At 35.5% G+C, this 19,919-nt stretch overlaps 1 protein-coding gene across 3 annotated transcripts; it reads left to right on the plus strand.

Annotated features, from left to right (window-relative positions):
• The first annotated feature begins 1,424 nt into the window (after positions 1–1,424).
• Positions 1,425–19,767, plus strand: LOC130809953 (protein LATE ELONGATED HYPOCOTYL-like). Of its 3 annotated transcripts, none has more exons than XM_057675827.1 (10): positions 1,425–1,755; positions 1,836–1,879; positions 2,023–2,041; positions 2,132–2,214; positions 2,554–2,665; positions 3,392–3,453; positions 17,257–17,463; positions 17,556–17,850; positions 17,935–19,007; positions 19,094–19,767. In XM_057675827.1, exons 4-10 carry the CDS (start codon positions 2,176–2,178, stop codon positions 19,508–19,510), a joined length of 2,205 nt encoding a protein of 734 aa, XP_057531810.1. In that variant the 5' UTR covers positions 1,425–1,755; positions 1,836–1,879; positions 2,023–2,041; positions 2,132–2,175; the 3' UTR covers positions 19,511–19,767. The 3 variants fall into 3 exon arrangements, with proteins under 3 accessions (XP_057531810.1, XP_057531811.1, XP_057531812.1); XM_057675828.1 differs by having other exon boundaries at positions 1,836–1,861; XM_057675829.1 differs by having other exon boundaries at positions 1,836–2,214; positions 2,402–2,665.
• Positions 19,768–19,919: the final 152 nt, after the last annotated feature.

Below are 19,919 nucleotides of genomic sequence, written 5' to 3' on the forward strand. Positions count from 1 at the left end.
GTAATTTCATTAGGGAGGTGACAATAAAATAAAAAGGGTGACAATATATAACAATGCCCTAAAAATTTGTTCACCATTTTGTTCTTGAAATTTGTGTAAGAGCTAAAGAGACACTTATGTGAGATGAAAAAGCATAAAAATTAATCTTTCTTGGTATTTAATATTTTTGTTATGAACTTTAATCTATTATAAATTTATCTACAGTTCATTCAACATTTGAATATAAATTTGTTATGTTGAAATTCTTAAAATCAATTTACATCATTTAAATTATATTCAATGTTACTCCTATATTTTTATATGTTTTTCTCAAATATAATTTATGAATTTTAGTGTCAAATTTTAACTATATTTTCTTATCGATCTATTGAAAAAACATATTCATGTGAGATCTTGATAGATTCGTCTTAACATATACTTTTTTAATATTATTTTTTAGAATTTTTAAAAGCTCACAATTAAAATTATTTTACTTTTAAGTTTACATTAGAATATGCAAAAATTAATTGGAAAGAATAAATGAAAACAGAGATAGTATTATTTTTGAAGTCAAGTAATAACAATACGCCAATAGCCCAATACCATAGGAAACAAAGTCAGAAATAAATATACTTTATCCGTTCCAAAAATACTTGTAACGTTTGATTTTTTACACGATCAAATGCACTAATGTAATTTTAAATATCTTTAATTATATATAATAAAAATTTAATATTAATAATCTTTGCGTCAAGACGAATCAACCAATATCTCACCTGACTATGTTTTAACTTATAAATTAAAAATTAATCACAAGTAGTGCAAACGAAAAAGTACTAATTTAAGACTTTTTTCATTTATGTAAGAGGAGTTCCATTCTGAAAACATATATATAGCGAGTATCATCTTTTATTTACCATTGGTAAATTATGGTTACCGGAAAAAAAAATAATTTTTTACCAGGGAGGCAGCTACGTAGGAAAACAAGAAGAGCCACCAAAACGTTGGAGCCATATCCACCAAGCAAATTATACCTGTGTAAAAAAAGTACACTCTTTTTCTCACTTTCTCTAGAATTATCAACAGCCAGAAGAAAACCCAAGATGGCATAATCAATTCTGAATACGCCACGTAGCATACTCTTTTCCACGTCACTCAAATCAATGCCATATTTTTTTCCATAAAATTAAACATTGAACTAACATGGACCCCACTTGCCTCCGTGTAACTCGCTTTTTCATTGACTCAGCTTAACTCAGTGTTCTCCGAGTTTGTGGCAGAGAATAATTCACTTTTTTTAAAAAAAGAAATCCAAAAAGTGCACTGGTAGGACTCAACATCAACCACTAAAATTTTCCACTTGTCATCATCTTACAACTTCACTATTCTCGTCCTTCAAATTTTTATTTTTTCTTTTTATTTTTCACATTAATTCAATCAAATCCACAGGAATTATTCGTGGCTCTTATTCGATCTCATTAACTCCTGGTTTCTCTTGCTCCATTTTTTTCTTCTTCTTCGTTCTTCCATTTTTTTTTCTTCAATTGATCGTGTGTCGTCTTTCTCTCTCCTATTGGAACCGCCATTTTTACTCCTCGTTAGGTCACTATATATATACTTTTTTCTTGTTAGTTTTTACTAGATTTGTAAATTTATCATCAAATTTGTTCCAGAAATTCATATTTCTTTTATCCTTGAATCCATGGGGTGAACTTAGTAGTTGAACTTTAGAGTATATTTTTGAGATTATTTTTGTACTTATGGAGTCTTCAAAAGGTAATTTCGATTTTTCAATTTTTTATTTAGGGTTTGTAATTTTATTTTTTTTGAATAAGTGAATAGATTTGATTTTTCAGGTGTGCACGATGACAAAGATAATTTGGTGAGGTTCTGTGAATTGGTGAGAATTTTTTTTAAGGAAAATCGCTGAAAAAGGAGGAAAAATTAATGTGTTTATGTGATTTTTAGTGGTGAGATAGAAAAAAGGCGGATTATCTTTGAATATATTTTGTTTTTGTTTGTTATTTGTTTGTGCTTGTGCAGTAGTAGCTTACTTACTCAGGTATTCAGCTCAGTTTGTGTATTTGCTGTAATTAGTATTTGATTTTGGGTAAGATGAACGGAGGATTTTGTATCAATTGGTTGTTATCAGAGAGATTTTGAAGCGGCAGTGCTCTGCTTGCTGTTGTCCGTTTAATGGACAATTATTCTTCCGGTGAAGAACTAATTGTTAAGGTGATGGAGCTGAACCTTTCTTATTTACATGTGTATTCGCTTAAGCTAATTGATTTAGTTGTGGTATGTACACCCTTCGATCCAAGTATAAATCATTTTAGCTGGTTTTGTTAAATATGAAGGATTCGAAATTGGGTGATGTTATACTGATTTTATGAACTGACATATAATTTAATTGATATTGTAGAAGGACTTGTGTTGTGGATCAAACAGAAATTGATTAGTACAAAAGAAATTGGCTAAAATAACTTGTATTTTGGATTAGAAGGGGTATAGGATTTGGATTGAGAGAAAAAAATACTTGTGTTGTGCTAAACAAATTTTGTTGGGATGTTGAAGACTAGAAAACCTTACACGATCACGAAGCAACGAGAGCGATGGACAGAGGAGGAGCATAATAGGTTTCTCGAAGCCTTGAAATTATATGGACGAGCTTGGCAACGAATTGAAGGTCTTACTTTGTCTTGAACATGCACTTTAAAAATTTTTGTGTTGAAATATATAGCTATTATTTACTGTAGAGTTTTGTTATTCTGAGATTTGTGTTAAATTAAGCCCTATTGAAAGATCTTGTTTTTTCTTTACGTATGAGAAGTATGGGACAGTTAGTGAATAGTGAGATCTTTTAAACTTAGGCTATAAGAAATCAAATTTGAAAATTTTCACGAAGTAGAAAATCAAGTTAAGGGAGAGGTGGTGTCGTAGCATAAAATTTAAGTTCAGATTTCATGACTTTGTTGTTACTCAAGAGCATATCAGTCCGTTTGGCGTGCTCACAAATGAAAATTTTGAGCATATTACTGGAGTGCAATTGGATAAAAATTGTTTAGACAGTTTCTGTTGTTTGGCTCAAATCAAAACCATTTATAGTAGATACTATATTTCTATATCCAATGGTTTTCCTCTTTTGACTAAACCTTCAATATCCAAGCTATTGATTGGTGTAGGAATGAGGAAATTTTGAGGGTTTAAGAGAGATACTACATCGTTTCAACTTTGAATGAAACTAAACTCGATTAAGCCTAACAGTGGAATTGTGACCAATTTGTAACATATCCATTCAGTTTTGTTCTCTACCTCGCGCCAAACAGGCTCATAATGCGTTAATTTTATACTTGTCTTACTTGAAGAGCTACTCCTTTTCCTCTTTGCTGTTTATTATTTTGCTGATGTGCAGAACATATTGGAACAAAGACCGCTGTCCAGATAAGAAGCCATGCACAGAAATTCTTTTCAAAGGTCCATCGGTATCTCTCATCTCATGAATTTCTTAAATTTATATGTACTCTTGTTAGTATGTGGACATGCATATTCTCAAAATGGATGCCTATTTAGTGACTGTCATGTTTCTTTTTCTTTAATATATGCTACATATTAGAGTGCTTAAAGTATTTTGTCTAGAACACATGATACAACGATATTTTTCTTCATGTGTTCATCAAATTGAAAAGATAGCTCGGTTCCATCAAATTAATATTCGGCAAAAGACCTTTAAACCCATGATCGATGATAAGAATTTGTTTCCTTTAGAATGATTTCAACATGATTTGACTTGGTAAGCTGACATGTGTTTTTTTTTATATCTTCTGGAATCATTTGCTTAAGTGACAAGGGATGATATCCATTGTGAACCCTCTAAAATCAATAAGACAAAGAAAGATTAACTCATAATTTTCTAATTATATGTTCAATGCTTTACAATGTTCCATTACCCTAATGTCATAGCTTTCATCCAGGCTAGCTCCTAAATAGGGATTTGGGAGGATCATATGTATGCAAACTTTCCCTTGTAATAACAAAAAGGTCTTTTTGATTGAATAGCAAACATTTGCTAGTTCACATCTATAAGAAATGCATATGATTCGAGCATCAATTTTGTTGTTATTATATATAGAATGTAATTACATTCGAAAATGATACATCTCTACTTACTTGCTACAAGTATTCATGCATTAACAAATGTTTAGAGGACAATGAAATGTCTTTGCATTTTAAACAAAATTAGAGAGAATAATTGATTAATTAGTGGAAATATATATTTTTAGAAATTGTAATATATACTTCATGAAGTAATGTAGTTGAGGTTGTTTCGAACTAAACTATGTCAAATGTACACTATACCTAAAAACCTCATATGAAAAAAGACACTGAAGTAATGTTAATAGTTGGATTTCCTTCAATTATATATGCATTCAAGACTTGATGTAATATCGAGATACCACTATCCTATACATAGTAGCTGTTATCTACCACAAGATTACATATGCATTGTTATCAGTGACCTTACTATCATGTTACAATTTCTCTTCATTATACGAAGCCATAGATGATAACAAACGTTATATTTGCTCAAACTTCGTTTACAATAAAAATCAGGAGTCAACACATATAGTTTACAATTGGTGAAGATTATGGTCATATAACTAAGTTTCACTAAGTATATAACCAATGCCTTATGTTTATCCTACTTCTGTAGGAAACTCCGCCTTACCTCGAAAGTTACAAAAATGATCTTTTCTAGAACCCATCTTGTTTAGGGGACCATGCTTCATATCATGTATGAAGTGTTCATCATTGTGCTTTACTTGATGAGGCCTGTTTGTTCATGCATTGAATGATATACAATCCCTATAAATTTTTCTTGATGCACTTTTGTATTCTATAAACAAATTCTTGTCTTCTGTTTATAGCTTTGTTTATAGCTTTGTAGCTATAGCCGTATACTAGGGTATTGTCGCAAAATCACTGCAAATATGGTTTGAATAATTTGAGGACCTATTTCTTAGTAGCATGACTTTTATTTAGTACTATTTAGTATGTCATTATAGCATTCCTATGCAGCATGGAGATTTACAACGTAATTAATAGACCAATTTTATTATTATTAATGGATCTCTTGGGCCTTAAAGAAGAATCATTAAGAAGTTAGAGCATTGTTGTATAAAAGGTGAACTTGTGAACATTTTGAATGATGAAATTCCAAATTAACCTTTTTTCTAAGAGGTTGAAAGATATTGGGGATGTCGATTAAGATTAGAGAAAATCGATCATATGTTGGACATTTTCTCATTGACCACATGATAAGTCCCTAAGGAAAGTGAAGAGATGGAAATAAAGTGAACTATGAAATGGATGCAAGAGGGGTATAACTTTAGATATAATTTTTTATAGCATTATAACATTTGTGGGTGAATAGCAGAGGTAGTTTGGTTCATGTTGCTGCCCATCCAAGGAGATTAAGGTTTTGCAACATTTTCCATTTCTCGTTTTCAGTCTTTGATACTTGGTTGAGCATGTCTTAACTTTGTTAATGCTATATGTGTTCATGGTTCCTTATAGTATGTCATTGGACGTGACTTTGTACAATAATCGAGAGTCTTGATGTAGCACATGAATTTTTAGTTTTCCTTACTTGTCAGAGACTTTGTCTTGTATGCGGTCAAGGTTGTTGAGCTAAACATGCTAATCGACATTCCATTTTATATTTTCAGCTTAGTTTCAACATCAATGCTAAAGCCTTAATCCCACAAGATTGAGGTGCTCCACATGTAAATCATTTCTAATAGTCGTTCACATGGTTGTTCTTCTCCATTCATTTCGATTTTCTACCATCCAAACTTGTAATTCTAAACTATTTCATATCCTTTCCCACACTCGCCCTCTTTAAGTCATCTTTGGTCTTCTCTGCCCTCTTCTTAAGTCTCTCGAGTTCCAACTTTCTATCCTTCTTACCGGTTTGTTAATACCCTCGTCTCACACATGTCCAAACTATCTTATTCTCTTTCATGGATTTCTCAATATTTTTGACTCTTAATCCCTTTTATTATATTTTCGTTTTAAATTCTTTTTCTCAAAGTATATTAGATCATTCATTGGAGTATTTGCATTTCCATTACTCTCATCCTCCTACTATGATACTTCCTCTTATCTCATTCGAATGCAACATTTAGGTTTCATGTAACCAATGCAATACTTTTAATCATTATTGTTGAATCGAGATCCAATTTCTATGAGATTGGTGATGGTTTTGATCACTTGGTTGCTCATGCCCTATCTTGTACTTTTGAGAGTGAAGATGTGAGTGTCATGGGTTATGGAGGATTGAAATTTGGATCACTTGATGAAGTGATCAAAGCAGATGATTTTTGGTGTGCCTTGACGAAGGCAAGGGAATGCAAAAGGAGGGGTCCAAGTTGTGCCTTGAACGAGGAAAAGACCAAGGAGGTCAATGCTTGTCCAAGGCAGAAAATAGGTGGAAGATTAGAAGAGGCTGAACTCACGCTCTACCGCGTCGAGTGGCCTGGCTTGCCCGAGCGGCCAACAGCACGCTAACTCGTCAGTTTCTATTTTCTGTTGCGATTTTGCTTGGGCTTTAAGCTCTTTTGTCTTTAGGGTTTCTGATATGTTAATAAGACTATATAAATGGGTCTAAGAACATACTTAGAACACTAGGAGAGCCTAATACTTGGAATCAACTATGGTTTTAGCCAAGAAAGTTCGTTCTACTTGTATTAGTACATTTGAGAGATTGACATCAAATGTTCAATCTTTACTTCGAAAGGTTGTTTTCAAAGGTTGTGAGAGTTTTCATTGATGTATTTTTGAGTATATTAATAAAAGTAGGCTTTGTTTGAGGGGGAGGTATCCATAGATACCTCATAGATCTTATGTTTTTGGTTCATTGTTGTGTTTCTATTTTAGTGTTCTTTGTGCTTTAGTTTGTTGCGTGTTCTTCGCCAAACATCATAGCCCATTCACAACAATTGGTATCAGAGCTTTAGGTGAGATTCTTTGGGTTGTTTTGTTGGTGAAAGTTTGGATTTAGGTGAAGAAACAAGATGGGTGATGGTGCAAAGTTTCAAATTCCATTGTTTGATGGAAGGATGAATTTTTCGGCGTGGAGAAGCATTGTTAAAGACATGTTGGTGCAACAAGGGATTCATGATGCACTTGAGAGAAGCAAGCGAACGTCAATGGATAAGGGAAAGTGGGTGGCCATGAAGAAGAAGGCGGTGAGCATCATTAGGCTTGCCATTGCACCCGAAATCAAGTACAATTACTTGAAGGAGACCGACCCCGGTATGTTTTTTGAGAAACTTCAAGCAGTGTATGCTTCGAAGTCTCTTACCAACAAGCTTTGCTTGAGATGGGAGTTGTATCAACTCATGAAGGAGGATGATACAAGTATGCAACACCATATCAACACATTCTGGTGTGCCAATTGTCAAATGCCGATGAAAAGCTTTTTGATGAAGAGAAAGCCCTACTACTCTTGGCTTCACTTCCTAAGAGCTATAAGAATATAGTTCAAACTTTACTCCTTGGGAGGGAATCTATCACACACGATTAAGCATTGGCAGCGTTGAGGGAGAATGATAGGTTCATGGAGAGACATGATGGGGAGGATAATAAGGGGAATAGTAAGGCACTATTTGGTGAGTTCTTGAGGAAGAGCAAAAGAGAAGGGTTATCAAGCTATGGGGAACTCTAAAGGGGAAATAACTATAGTAACAAGGAGTGTTTCTATTGCAAGAAGAAAGGGCACATTCAAATGATGTGCAAGGAGATGAAGGAAGACATCAAGTATCGGAAGTTTGTTGAAAGATTGGAAGAAGAGATGGTGAAAGTATCGGAGATGCCGCTCTAGGCTTTGTTGATGATGATGACTTATGATGGTGTGCTTCTTCCAATCCTCATTTCATATTTGTTGTGAAAAAGAGAAGTTTGCTAAGCTTAGCTATGTTGATGGAGGCCTTGTCACTTTGCTAAATCATGAGAGGGTGAAGGCAAAAAGTATTGGTGAAGTTGTCATTGTGACACATGATGATGTCAAGAGAAGACTAGGTGATGTGAGGTATGTTCCCAAGCTTGAGAGGAACCTCATCTCTCTTGGTAGATTGGAGTCTAAAGGATGCACCTCCAAAGCTAATGGGGGCTTGTTGAAGGTCATTAATGGGAGCATGATGCTCACAAGAGGGAGAAGGAGTGAGAGCAACTTGTATGTGCTACAAGTTGAAAGTGGTTGCCTAGGCCACATTAATGATTGCAAGTCACCCGAGAAGGTAACATTTGATGATGGTAAGGGAATTGGTCTTAAGAGGAGGATTGTTGAATCAAAAGCCAATTCCCATGATATTGGTGATGGTTTTGCTCATTTGTTGCTCATGCCCTATCTTGCACTTTTAAGAGTGAAGATGTGAGTGTCACGGGTTATGGAGGATTGAAGTTTGGATCACTTGATGAAGTGATCAAAGTAAATGTGGTGTGCCTTGATGAAGGCAAGGGAATGCAAAAGGAAGGGTCCAAGTTGTGCCGTGAACTAGGCATAGACCAAGGAAGCCAATGCTCGTCCAAGGCAGCAGATGGGTCGAAGATCTGAAAATGCTGAACTCACGATCGACCGGGTCGAGTGGCCTGGCTCGCTCGAGCAGCCAGCAACATGCCAACTCGTTAGTTTTTTTTTGTTGCGGTTTTGTTTGGGCTTTAAGCCCTTTTGTCTTAGGGTTTCTAATATGTTATGAGACTATATAAAGAGGTTTTAGAACATACTTAGAACACTAAGAGAGCCTAATACTTAGAATCAACTAGGGTTTTAGCCAAGAGTTTTCAATCTACTTGTATTAGTGTATTGGAGAGAGATTGACATCAAAGGTTCAATCTTTACTTTGAGAGGTTGTTCTCAAAGGTCGTGAGAGTTGTCATTGATGTATTGTTCAGTATATTAATGAAAGTAAGCTTTTTTTGATGGGGAAGTATCCATAGATACCTCATAAATCTTGTGTTTTTTGGTTCATTGTTGTTGTGCTCTGTTTTTAATGTTCTTTGTGCTTTGTTTGTTGCTTGTTCTTCACCAAAGATCATAGCCCATTCACCATAATTATCATCTTAAATACGTGCACCTAGAAAATATAAAAAGTTGATGTTTGAATGCTATATTTTTTAGGCAAAGCTAACAAGATTTCACTTTAATATAATTTATTTACATATTAGTGAGAAAACTTGAGACAAGGTTAAACTATAAATAGTGTAAAAAGCACAAGTGTTGCATTTGCTTAGGACTGAAGAGAGTACATTCTAAAAAGCTCAACAAGCAGATCTATTTAGTAGTGATGTCTGATGGTTGTTAAATAAAACATGCCCTTTAGCTTAATGGGCACACATGTATGGCTGCATCACATAATATCACATTAGCTACTCTTCGGTTTTGCCACCTACACTTAATTATGGGTTACATTTTGTTGGATATCTCCATTACTCTAAATTTTGAACCCAATGTAACACCCTGGCTCTATCGGACCTCCAGTGACTACCCATGGAGGCTGTAGATCGGCTCTACAAACCAACACAAGTACTTTCGGCGCGCTTTGATCTCACTCGTACGAATCCGAGACTTCTCAAGAGGTCGCCTATCCTAAGATTTCTCCCCACTAAGGATGCTTAACGGTGGAGTTCTTAGCAAATGGGCTCCCTTGAAAAGAAGGTGCATCTTGTTAATATGGGTAGTGTATCAATTTTTTTTAATTAGGGTATCACATTAACCCCCATTTAGGAATGCAACATCCTCGTTGCACCTTAGTTTCAAGATCCTTTTCCCTGCTAGGTGCACTAAAAAAGAATCATCCACGGTCACGTGGTTACTCTGATACTATTTGTAACACCTCGACCCCATCGGATTGCCGGTGACTACCTATGGAGGTTGTAGACTGATCCCACAGACCAACACAAGTCCTTTCAGTGCACATTGACCTCACTCGTACGCACCCGAGGAAACTTCTCAGGAGGTCACCCATCCTAAGATTGCTCCCCACTTAGCACACTTAACTATGGAGTTCTTAGCAAATAAGCTCCCTTGAAAAGAAGATACATCTTGTTAATATGGGTAGTCTATCAACGCTTTTTAAAGTTCAACTCGGGGTATCACACCCAAGGTATTTGAAGCCTCTATGTTGTTAGACTGCCTAAACCCTAGGGGGTTTTATAAGCGAACAATTAAGGACAATTAATTTAAAGAAAAAGGGTTGAAATGTCGAATGGAAAGGAAGGATTTTTGTGATTTTTTTGACTGAATTTTCAAACGATTAATTAAATGAGGATAGAAGTTGGCAAAACTCAAAACTCACCAAATTCCATTAGCAAGTAGAGAGGCTTTTAAAGCACAAGTGCAATCGCCAAGTTACACCAAGCATAAGAACTTTTATCTTGAATACAACAACCTTTAAAATGAAACACAAGCTTACTGTTTATAGGAAATAAAGCATAAAATAAACTCCTAAAATACTATAAAAAATGCACGGTTTTGGCTCCAAAAACTGGTTACAACTTCCCACTATTAATAACTACTCTTCTCCTTAATTCTCATGATGCATAAAACCTCCTCCCATGACCAAATATCTTCCATCTCTACCATGATGACATAGTAATTTCCAAACATGATTTTCGCATCTAAGTAGTTGGAGGTTTACGAACAAGTGGTTGGTTATTTTTGCAAGAGTGGACCAATTGACAGTTCATGTTAGGCATGGCCGGTTCATGGATGGTTCTAGAGCAAGTGATAGTTGGTTGCATATTGTTCCATGATCCCATGACTCCAACCAACTCTTTCCATGATTATCAATCAATTTTCTTCTTTGGCTTGAGCTAAGTGGCGCCACTCCTTGGATGTTGCACATGGACTAGTTCTTGTAGCTTATTGCTTTGACTCTTCTTTCTTAGACGTGTGCCATGCATTCCTAGGACAAATAACTTGTGGAGAACGCACACAACTCTCCTAAAATACTTGATTAAAATTTAAGTTACATTAATTTAGAAGTTCCTAACTAAAACATTACAAACTAAAGCTTAATTAAAGATTTAAGATCAAATAACTTAAGTATTCGGATTGTCTTTGAAGGGTGAAGGATCGATTGTTGGATAAGGCTAGTGCGTCCTTGCTAACAGTCTACCTGGAGCAAGTTCTTTTTCTTCCAAATTTAAAGTGTCTTTACATATCTCCTTTGTGCTAATTACACTTCATGTACTCCGTTTACTCCAACTTAATTTAGACCCTTGTGACTGCACCTCTTGTCTCCATCGTTTAAACCAACTCAATGAATATACTCGCAATTATGTCATTTTGGATCCGGATCTGAATCTGGCATTCGGTTTGAAAACTGAATATTTGATTTGAATTTATTTTTAAAAAATCGGATAAACTATTCGATTTTTAAAATTGAATACCGGATAATTCGGATTGAATATTTTTGCAAAGCCCTACATACACATATATTCACACTCATATATACATATACATATATACACATATATATAGTGACACGATCAGGTGAAAGCAACTAAAGTGGTGAAAACTTGAAACCAAATTGAGATATACATGTTGTCGCAAAAGTTTTACATACTGTCTTAAAGGTTGAACATATTATTTCGGAGGAAAAAGTTCGTGCTATTGGCAGAATTGTCACCCAAATGTATACCTTTAAAGCATGCATATAAACATTTTAGTAAATGCCCAATTATTTAAAAAATTGCCAAACGAATATGTACACTTTTCAAGCTTGTATGTACATCTATTTTCAATTTTCACCACTTTCAAAGTTCTCACATGATTCAAATCCTATATATATAAGATTTCTCCAACTATCGAGGAGTAAAACTCATGTGCCATTCTATAAAGTTAAAAGAAAAAGTGATGGAAATACTTATGAGGAGATGTAGCGTAGGAGATCTACAATAGAATCCATTCATCTGATGAACAACTGATGGAGTACCATGGAGCTAGAAAAACAAACTTGCACGTTTTAATTGATTTGTTAAAGGCATATAACAAGATTCTAAGAGAAGTACATTGGTGGATGATGACAAAGAAGAGTGTTCTTAGGAACAAATTAATGTAGTGTAAGATATATATTGAAAAATGAAGACAAATGTTAGTATTTGTGGAGGAGCAATATCGAATTTTTCATTCAAAATTGGCCTTCACTTTTTTGGCAGGGGTTTTGAATGAATAAAACTTGATCGTTACAATGAGACGTACTTTGGTGCATGTTTTTTGCACGCAAAATTATTTTAGTGAATGAGACTGCAAATGGGGTAATTGCAACGACGGGTTATTTGTGAACCAGTAAGAAGGATAAAAATTGGAATTTGGGGGATTTATAAAGAAGGCAAGAAAGACCGAAGATAATCTGGAGAACACAATTGGATAAAGGATTTGAATGGAGGAAGAGAAATCATGTGAACGACCATTGAAATTGATCAATTTGTTCATGTTGCCTACACCAATCTTTTGAGATTAAGGCTTTGACATTGTTTTTTGTAGTGCTTCACTTTGTGTTATCTTCTTGAAAAGTCAACTTGGAGAAACACGATGAAGTAAGGGAAAGCTTTTACTAGAATATTAGACGCAAATTATGAAAACTAATATAATGATCGTATGCTAGATTCTTTCATAGGAATTGAAAGACTTCTATTCTGAAGGAATTTTGACTCTCTAAATAGAGGATGCCTTCAACCCCAATTTTCTAATAGTTTTTAATATTTTGAGATTTGAATTGAAGATGAAGTACATCATTTTTGATAAATAAACTCATGTTCTTTGTATTCAGATAGCAAGATTGAACTTTAGTACAATCTACTCTAAGATCATAAAGGGTTGCTAAAGGATATGTGTTGACGCCATCTAGCCCACAACAATATTACCTTGGTGAGCAAGCTTCATGGAACAAGGTTATGGACGAGGCGCATCACATAATTTTTGCCCTTCTAAATCTCAGATGTTAAAATATATGTTAGCAAAATAAATGTGTAAAGTAAAATAGTGCATTTTTGGAGTTTGTAAGAAGTGCAAGAAATGCCAAAAATATTCATGGTTTGATCTGAACATTTGAGCTATGATTTGTGAATGATTTCAATTTTTTTTCCTTTCGATTAACTTGTATCTTTTCCATTGTCAGTTTTGTGAGGACCTCCGAATATACTCATAAAGAGATGAATTTTTTTACAAGTCTCTTCCTATTAAGTTTTCTTTGTTTGGAAAGTAGACTCTCTTAAACTATGTCTTTCTCTCTTTCATCCTTTCTTGCTTTCTTTCGTTAGATGGAGATTACTTGAACTGATAAGGATACTAGATGGACATCAAGTAAGTGCATGTTTCTTTAGCAAAGATTTGAGTCAATGAACTACAACCCCAATAGCTAGGAAACTAAAGGTGTTACAAAAAAAATCAATCGATTTTTTAGGGAGCAATAAATTGGGTGAGCATAGGGCTCCCTTTAGGTGTGTGTTTCAAGTATATTGGCTCAATTTTTTAACAAGAAAGGAGTTGTTGATCCAGAATTCCAGATGTTAAGCATACTTTGTTGCGGATGGGTCAAATGGAGAGATGTGATTGAAATATTATGTGATGTATGTTGAAGGAGAAATTTTGACTAGACCACCATTAAACCTACATTACTATAGGCCAAAATGTTAGGATTTTTGAAAAGGTTATTGCTGGAAGATGGTGGTAGCCATAATGTGTATATTAAGATGGTGAGTTGACATACACTAATGAATAGAATTCATAACGAAGACATAAGAAAGGGCCTTGGATTCGTAATATTGAAGACAAAATGAGATGAAATTGTCTTTATTGGTTTGGTTATTGTACATAGAAGACTGAAAAATGCACTAGTTAGAAGAGTAAAATGTTGAAACTTGGAGGAAGCTGAAAAAGAAGGCCGAAGAGTACCTAAACAACAGGAGTAAAATAACAACAGGAGTAAAGAGTGAAATGAAAAGTGGGATTGGGACGAGCATATGATAAAGATAAGAGTGAATTGAGGAGGAAAATTTATATGTTGATCATCGGGAATGTGTTAGATATAGATTTATGTTGGATATTATTCTTAGTATTAGATAGGGTGAAATTATCTTTGTTAGCAATGACTTCCCTCGCTGACTTTTGTTGTGGTTCATGAAGTGATCCCATATCGTTGGTTTTAAGGCTTTGGCATTGACATTGACATTGTTGTTGTATAATGTGGGTCGGCAGCTTATGTCCCTGATGTCTTTCTTGCTTGAAAATGATTGAAGTGAAATTTTTTGTTGTCATCAACTTGAGGAGGAGCTTCTGCAGGCAGCAGAACCAAAGAACAGCTTTGGGACTTTGACACACTATGAATGCTGTGGGATAGACAGATCTAATGAAATTGTTGACATTGAGGATACTGAGTTGAGATATTAAGGATCATTTATATAAGCAATAAGTGTCTTGTACTTTCCATTTTTAGTTACTCCTTTCTGCATTTTGTGCTCATATGTTAATATGTATTGGGTATCAGGAAGTGCATTTGTGCTCATTTGCAAATTTTCAAAAATCACTTCTTCAGTTTTAATCTTTTAATGTATTAATCCTCTTGAACTTCTATATTTGATTTAATACACACTAGAGTCTGACCAGTCAGTGTTTTGGACTGTCTTAAATAGTGCCAATATTAGCATTCATGGCAATTATTGCTTGAATAGCTTTGTTTTGACAGTTGACATAATTCTTGGAGACATGAAAGAAATCTATCGACACTGTAGAAGTGAAAGACGGGATAGATAACAAACACTACTTATTTGTTTGCTTTTTTTTTTCATCACAAGCAATATACTGCAATTTCCTGTTTCTATTGCTTTGCATTTTTCTAAGCATCGCTAGTACACATATTTGATAGTTTGCGGTAATGAAGATTGAAGAGTGATGAAAGCTTTTTCCAGTGTCTTAACTCTTATGGCTATGAGATATGGTAGGCTTCTAATTTTGAAAAATTTGCTAATTATTTTGAATTGCAAAGAGCTGTAGAGGATGAGTCCGACAAATCATTTTTGCATGGGGAATTATTTATGGGCTTTTGGCTGACGAGTTTTTAATTGATGGAGCTATAGGTTGCCATTACATATACCTATGAGAAATCAAATGGTTGTGTTCCACTTGCTTTATTGTTAGACAACTGGTTAAAGAGAGAAAATTACATACTCGGTAATTTGAGGCCCTTTGCATATTTGAAATATATGGTCTACAGAGGCTGTCACTTACTTAATCATAAAGGATGTCTGTGATTGGAAATTCTTTTGGGTAAGGAAAATCTTGTACTTCTATGGCATAGGAATGCTTTCAAATTATGATTAGTTATGGACTAGTGCTGAATAAGATGATGGAGGATTTGTAAAACATTAGCTGTAACAGCTTATAAGATGTGGATGGTTGATCTTGAGGTTTCTGCCTTTCCTTCTTTTTGATAGTTTCTTTTTTTTTCTCCTTTTCCTTCAGCTGTGCTATTCTATCTGTCAACAGATTGTTTAGTTTAAACACAAATTTGGTTTTGAGTTACTCAATCGAACTTATTTGCATGGGAGAGGTCGCTGATAGTTGCTTTATGCATAAAATTGACTATTTCATATACTGTGTTACTGAGTGCATGGTGCTTAATATTTGAAGAATAAGCCATTACATAAAATGGGCATGAATCTGAATTCTAAACAAGGACACTGTTGCGTTTTGATGGTAAGCTAATATTTTGCTAGTTTCCAAATTCAATTTTCTCTATATTCATTCTTTTTTAGACAGTTTCTGAACTAGCTGGCTGTTAAGTTGTCATTTCTATTTCTTAAAATTGGATGGTTGGTGTCTGAAAATCTAAGCTGGTGGATTTTTGACCCAGATATATAACAAGCCCAACTGAGAAGGGAGAGATATACTTTCCTGCCCGGCAGTCCGCCATTGGAAGGTTCGGGTGTTAGTTTCGAGTTTCTAGGTAGCTAAGCCTGTGCTGCTTAATAATTTAGTCCCTCAGTGTTGAGAATTTATGAAATTTGATGTGATTTTTTGAATGTTGAACTCTATAGAACTTACCTCCATTACATATTATGAAGGGGGCTGGTTTGGCTGAGCTATTTTAGCTTGGTCAAACCAGTCCCCTTTTTTCATTTTGGCAAAACTCCACCAGAGATGACTGGTAAAAATGACGGTTCATTCATGTTGGGTCATCTTATTCTACTTTTGTGTTGTGCAATGCATTCACTAAATCAGATTTGGATAATACAAATACTAATAAAATCTTGTATCATTTGAGTTGGAGCAATATTAGCATGCATAATGCTCTTCACCCACATGGTCAATCTGGTGTAGTTTCTGTTCAAAGCATGATCATCTTGTTTCTGTTCACTATGTAGGGTGGAATTTTTTGGGTTCAGTGTCTATAGTAGGTGAGATTGAGAACATATATAGTATACCTTAGATGTGTTCAGATTTTTGTTTTATTAAAATTTTCTAAGTGCTCCAACTTGCCTCATAATTTGAAAATATTGAATTGTGGCAAAGATGTCAAAGTGATTCTAATTTCATGTTTAAAAACTTGTTAAATTCTTTTGTCATGCTAAATAAGTGTATATCTTTTCTGTTCTACCCATATTTGGCTACACCATATTTGTTGTGCAAAGGGAACGTTTGCTTTCATTTTAAAGTTTCATGGTCTTTTTGCTTCGCTCGAGGTTTCTTAAAAGGGTTTCACTTGTGGTCATGTGTGCCTGAAATCATCAAGCCCTAAGTTGTAGCAATTACTTAAAATTTCTGATCTTTCGGTCTCAAGATAAGGTCTTGCTTTTAAATTTTTTTGGTTTTAGTGAAACATCTAAGTAAAAATACTCCCTCCCGTTCTACTTATTTGTCCCATTTCTCATTTCTCACTATTCATCGTTCACTTTTAGTTTATATTTTATTCTTAATCTATAGAGATTTTATTTGATTTGTTTCAATGTAAAATTTATCAATATCATTTTTTTATGTTTTTTTGTTATGCACAACTAAAGATATTAAAGGCCAAATTAGTGCATCGATAAACACGTAATGAGAAATGGGTCGAGTGAAAAGCATTGGAGGGAGTATTAGATTTTGACATCCTGAAACAGATCTGAGATATTTACTCTTTTTAAAGTGACTTGAGAGATACAAATTTTCTCATTGCCTTCCGAATTTCTATTGTGAAATGGTCTTTTGTTGAACTGTTGTTTGTACTATGCTTTCAGTTGGAAAAGGAGGCGCAAGTTAAAGGTGTCCCTATAGGGCAAGCAATTGACATAGAAATTCCTCCTCCACGCCCTAAAAGGAAACCAAGCAATCCTTATCCTCGGAAGACTGATGCTATAAGTTCCCCAAATACGCAGGTCCGAGCAAAAGATCCTGCTCCTACTGTAGACCATGTTATGGATTTAGCAAAAGAGCAACTTCTTGAGGTTTGCTTAATCCGAATCTCTTCTGTCATGATATGCTAGTTCTATATTTATATGTGTCGCGTAGCGTACTAGAAATTATTGTTAATCTTCAGAAACCTGTTGGTGATGTCGAGGAACCAAACCCTGAAGAAACGGATGGAAGCGATAAGTGTACTGAAGCCTTGTCACTTTTTCAAGAAGCACCATCTGCCCTGCGAGCAGCTTTCAGCAAAAAACCTGCTACTGCAGTTGGATCAGCTAGAAATTTATCCGACTTTAAGGAGTTTGTGCCGACGAAGAAACCACTCGTCAACAATGAAACTAGTGAATTTAATGCTGCTGATGGACATAACAGGGATCATAAGACCGACAAACCTGATGGTGTGGTGATGGTTCAGAATAATTCAGGTAAGTTTCTGATATCAGCTCATCCAGCATAGGGAAAACCGTTAATGCTCAAAACAAGAATCTGATCATGTTGATCTATGCCAGAAAATGAAACAATTGCAGCTAAAACATTTCCCAGGCATGCTCCTATTCAGATTCTTGAAGGAAGTCTGGCATCATGCAGTCAGGGTCTTTCTTCAGATGTATCATATCAAGAACCTGTATTTCATCAAATGGGGATCCCCAGCCAACCTGCATTAATCAGTAATCCAACAGCTTCTGCTACAGTAGAAAGCCAAACTAGCACGTCAAGATCCTCTAATCACCAAATGTTTCCATGTTTCCATCCTCCATTTAATCCACTCCCTAACAATCAAGAAGAGTACTCTTCATTTCAGCAGATGTCCTCAACTTTTTCAAGTATGATTGTTTCTGCTCTCCTCCAGAATCCCGCTGCTCATGCTGCAGCAAGTTTTGCAGCTTCATTTTGGCCACCCTGTGCAAATATAGAAAATCCAGTCAATTCGGCTCCAGGCAACAGTGGAGGTTTTCCACCTAGACCAATGAATAATCCAGTTCCTAGCGTGACAGCCATTGCTGCAGCCACCGTAGCAGCTGCTACTGCTTGGTGGGCAGCACATGGGATGTTTCCATTATGTGCTCCGCTACATACCGGCTTCTCTTTTCCACCTGCTTCAACGACTGCTCCCTTAGCTAATTTTGGCCAAACTCCAACTGCTAACGAAGAAAGGGAAGAGAACAGTTTTCAACATCCTGGATCACCAGTTCAGGAGCCTAAACAGGAACTCTCTGAAGCTTTGCAGCTGCAGCAGCAATCAGCATCCAAATCTCCTGCTACTTCTTCATCTGGTTCTGGCAACACTTCTAATGCAAAAGTGGATTCAGAAGTGGTAGCCAACAATGATGAAAACGTCCCTGCTGCAAGCGATGAAAAGGACACAAGCAAGGGGAAGAGCAAAAAGCAGGTGGATCGTTCATCTTGTGGTTCCAACACGCCTTCGGGTAGTGATATTGAGACTGATGCTTTGGTAAAGAATGATGACGGAAAAGAAGAAGACAAGGAACCTGATGTAAGTCGTGCTGCCAGTGAATCTGGTAACCGCCGCAATCGAATTCTTGGCAACTTGAATGATTCATGGAAGGAAGTCTCTGAGGGGGTAATTGCTTGACTTCTCTCCTTTCCTACAATGACTATTGAATCAATTAACTATCATTTGTTGAATTATTGCGATATGTTGTGTAGGGGCGCCTGGCATTTCAAGCACTTTTCTCAAGAGATAGATTGCCTCAGAGCTTTTCACCACCACAATTTTTGAATGGTATGAGGCAAGAATTAAAAGGCTTCACCGTAGAGGATAATAGGCAAAATGCAGCGGAGAGCAATGACACGACACAGTTGGACCTCAACAGCAACACTTGGGAATCTTGCTCCAACGAACAAGTTGTAGAGAGAAACAACAAATCAAAAGAGGAAAACCACAAAGGACTGCTGACCTTTAGTCATGACCAAGGGAAGCCAAAGACCAACAGAACAGGTTTTAAGCCTTACAAGAGGTGTCCTGTGGAGGCGAGAGAGAGCCGCGTATTAAACTCTAGTTCTCCGGAACAAGAAAAATGTTCAAAGAGATTGCGGCTTGAAGGGGAGGCGGCTTCTATTTGATGTCAAATGATGCAAGCATTTTCTGTTAAGGGAAAGCTTGGTCACAACCATCACTCCCCAGTTATCAGTTTCTTTATTTCATTTAGCTTAATTTCAGTCCTAAAAAGTTCACGAGACTTTTCGTGTTTGTACTATAAAAGACTGCATTGTTCCTTTTCGTTTCTCAGACTTCAGACACTTGCATTTTTCATGAATAGTCGTAAAAATCATCATGCTCAAACACTTAAATCTTAAATTAAAAAATAAGTATGTTCAAAGTGTTTTCATCAGTGTGCACAAAGCATACTTCAGTCGCACTAGTCATTGGCATGGAAACCTAACTGTACAGTTCACCATCATTGGGTTATACCCATATATATTTAGTACTTCTTCATCCTTTTGCCTAGCCAACAATCGGCAGGAATTTAAA

This window comes from Amaranthus tricolor, chromosome 4, assembly GCF_026212465.1.
Source record: "Amaranthus tricolor cultivar Red isolate AtriRed21 chromosome 4, ASM2621246v1, whole genome shotgun sequence".
Classification (NCBI taxonomy): domain Eukaryota; kingdom Viridiplantae; phylum Streptophyta; class Magnoliopsida; order Caryophyllales; family Amaranthaceae; genus Amaranthus; species Amaranthus tricolor.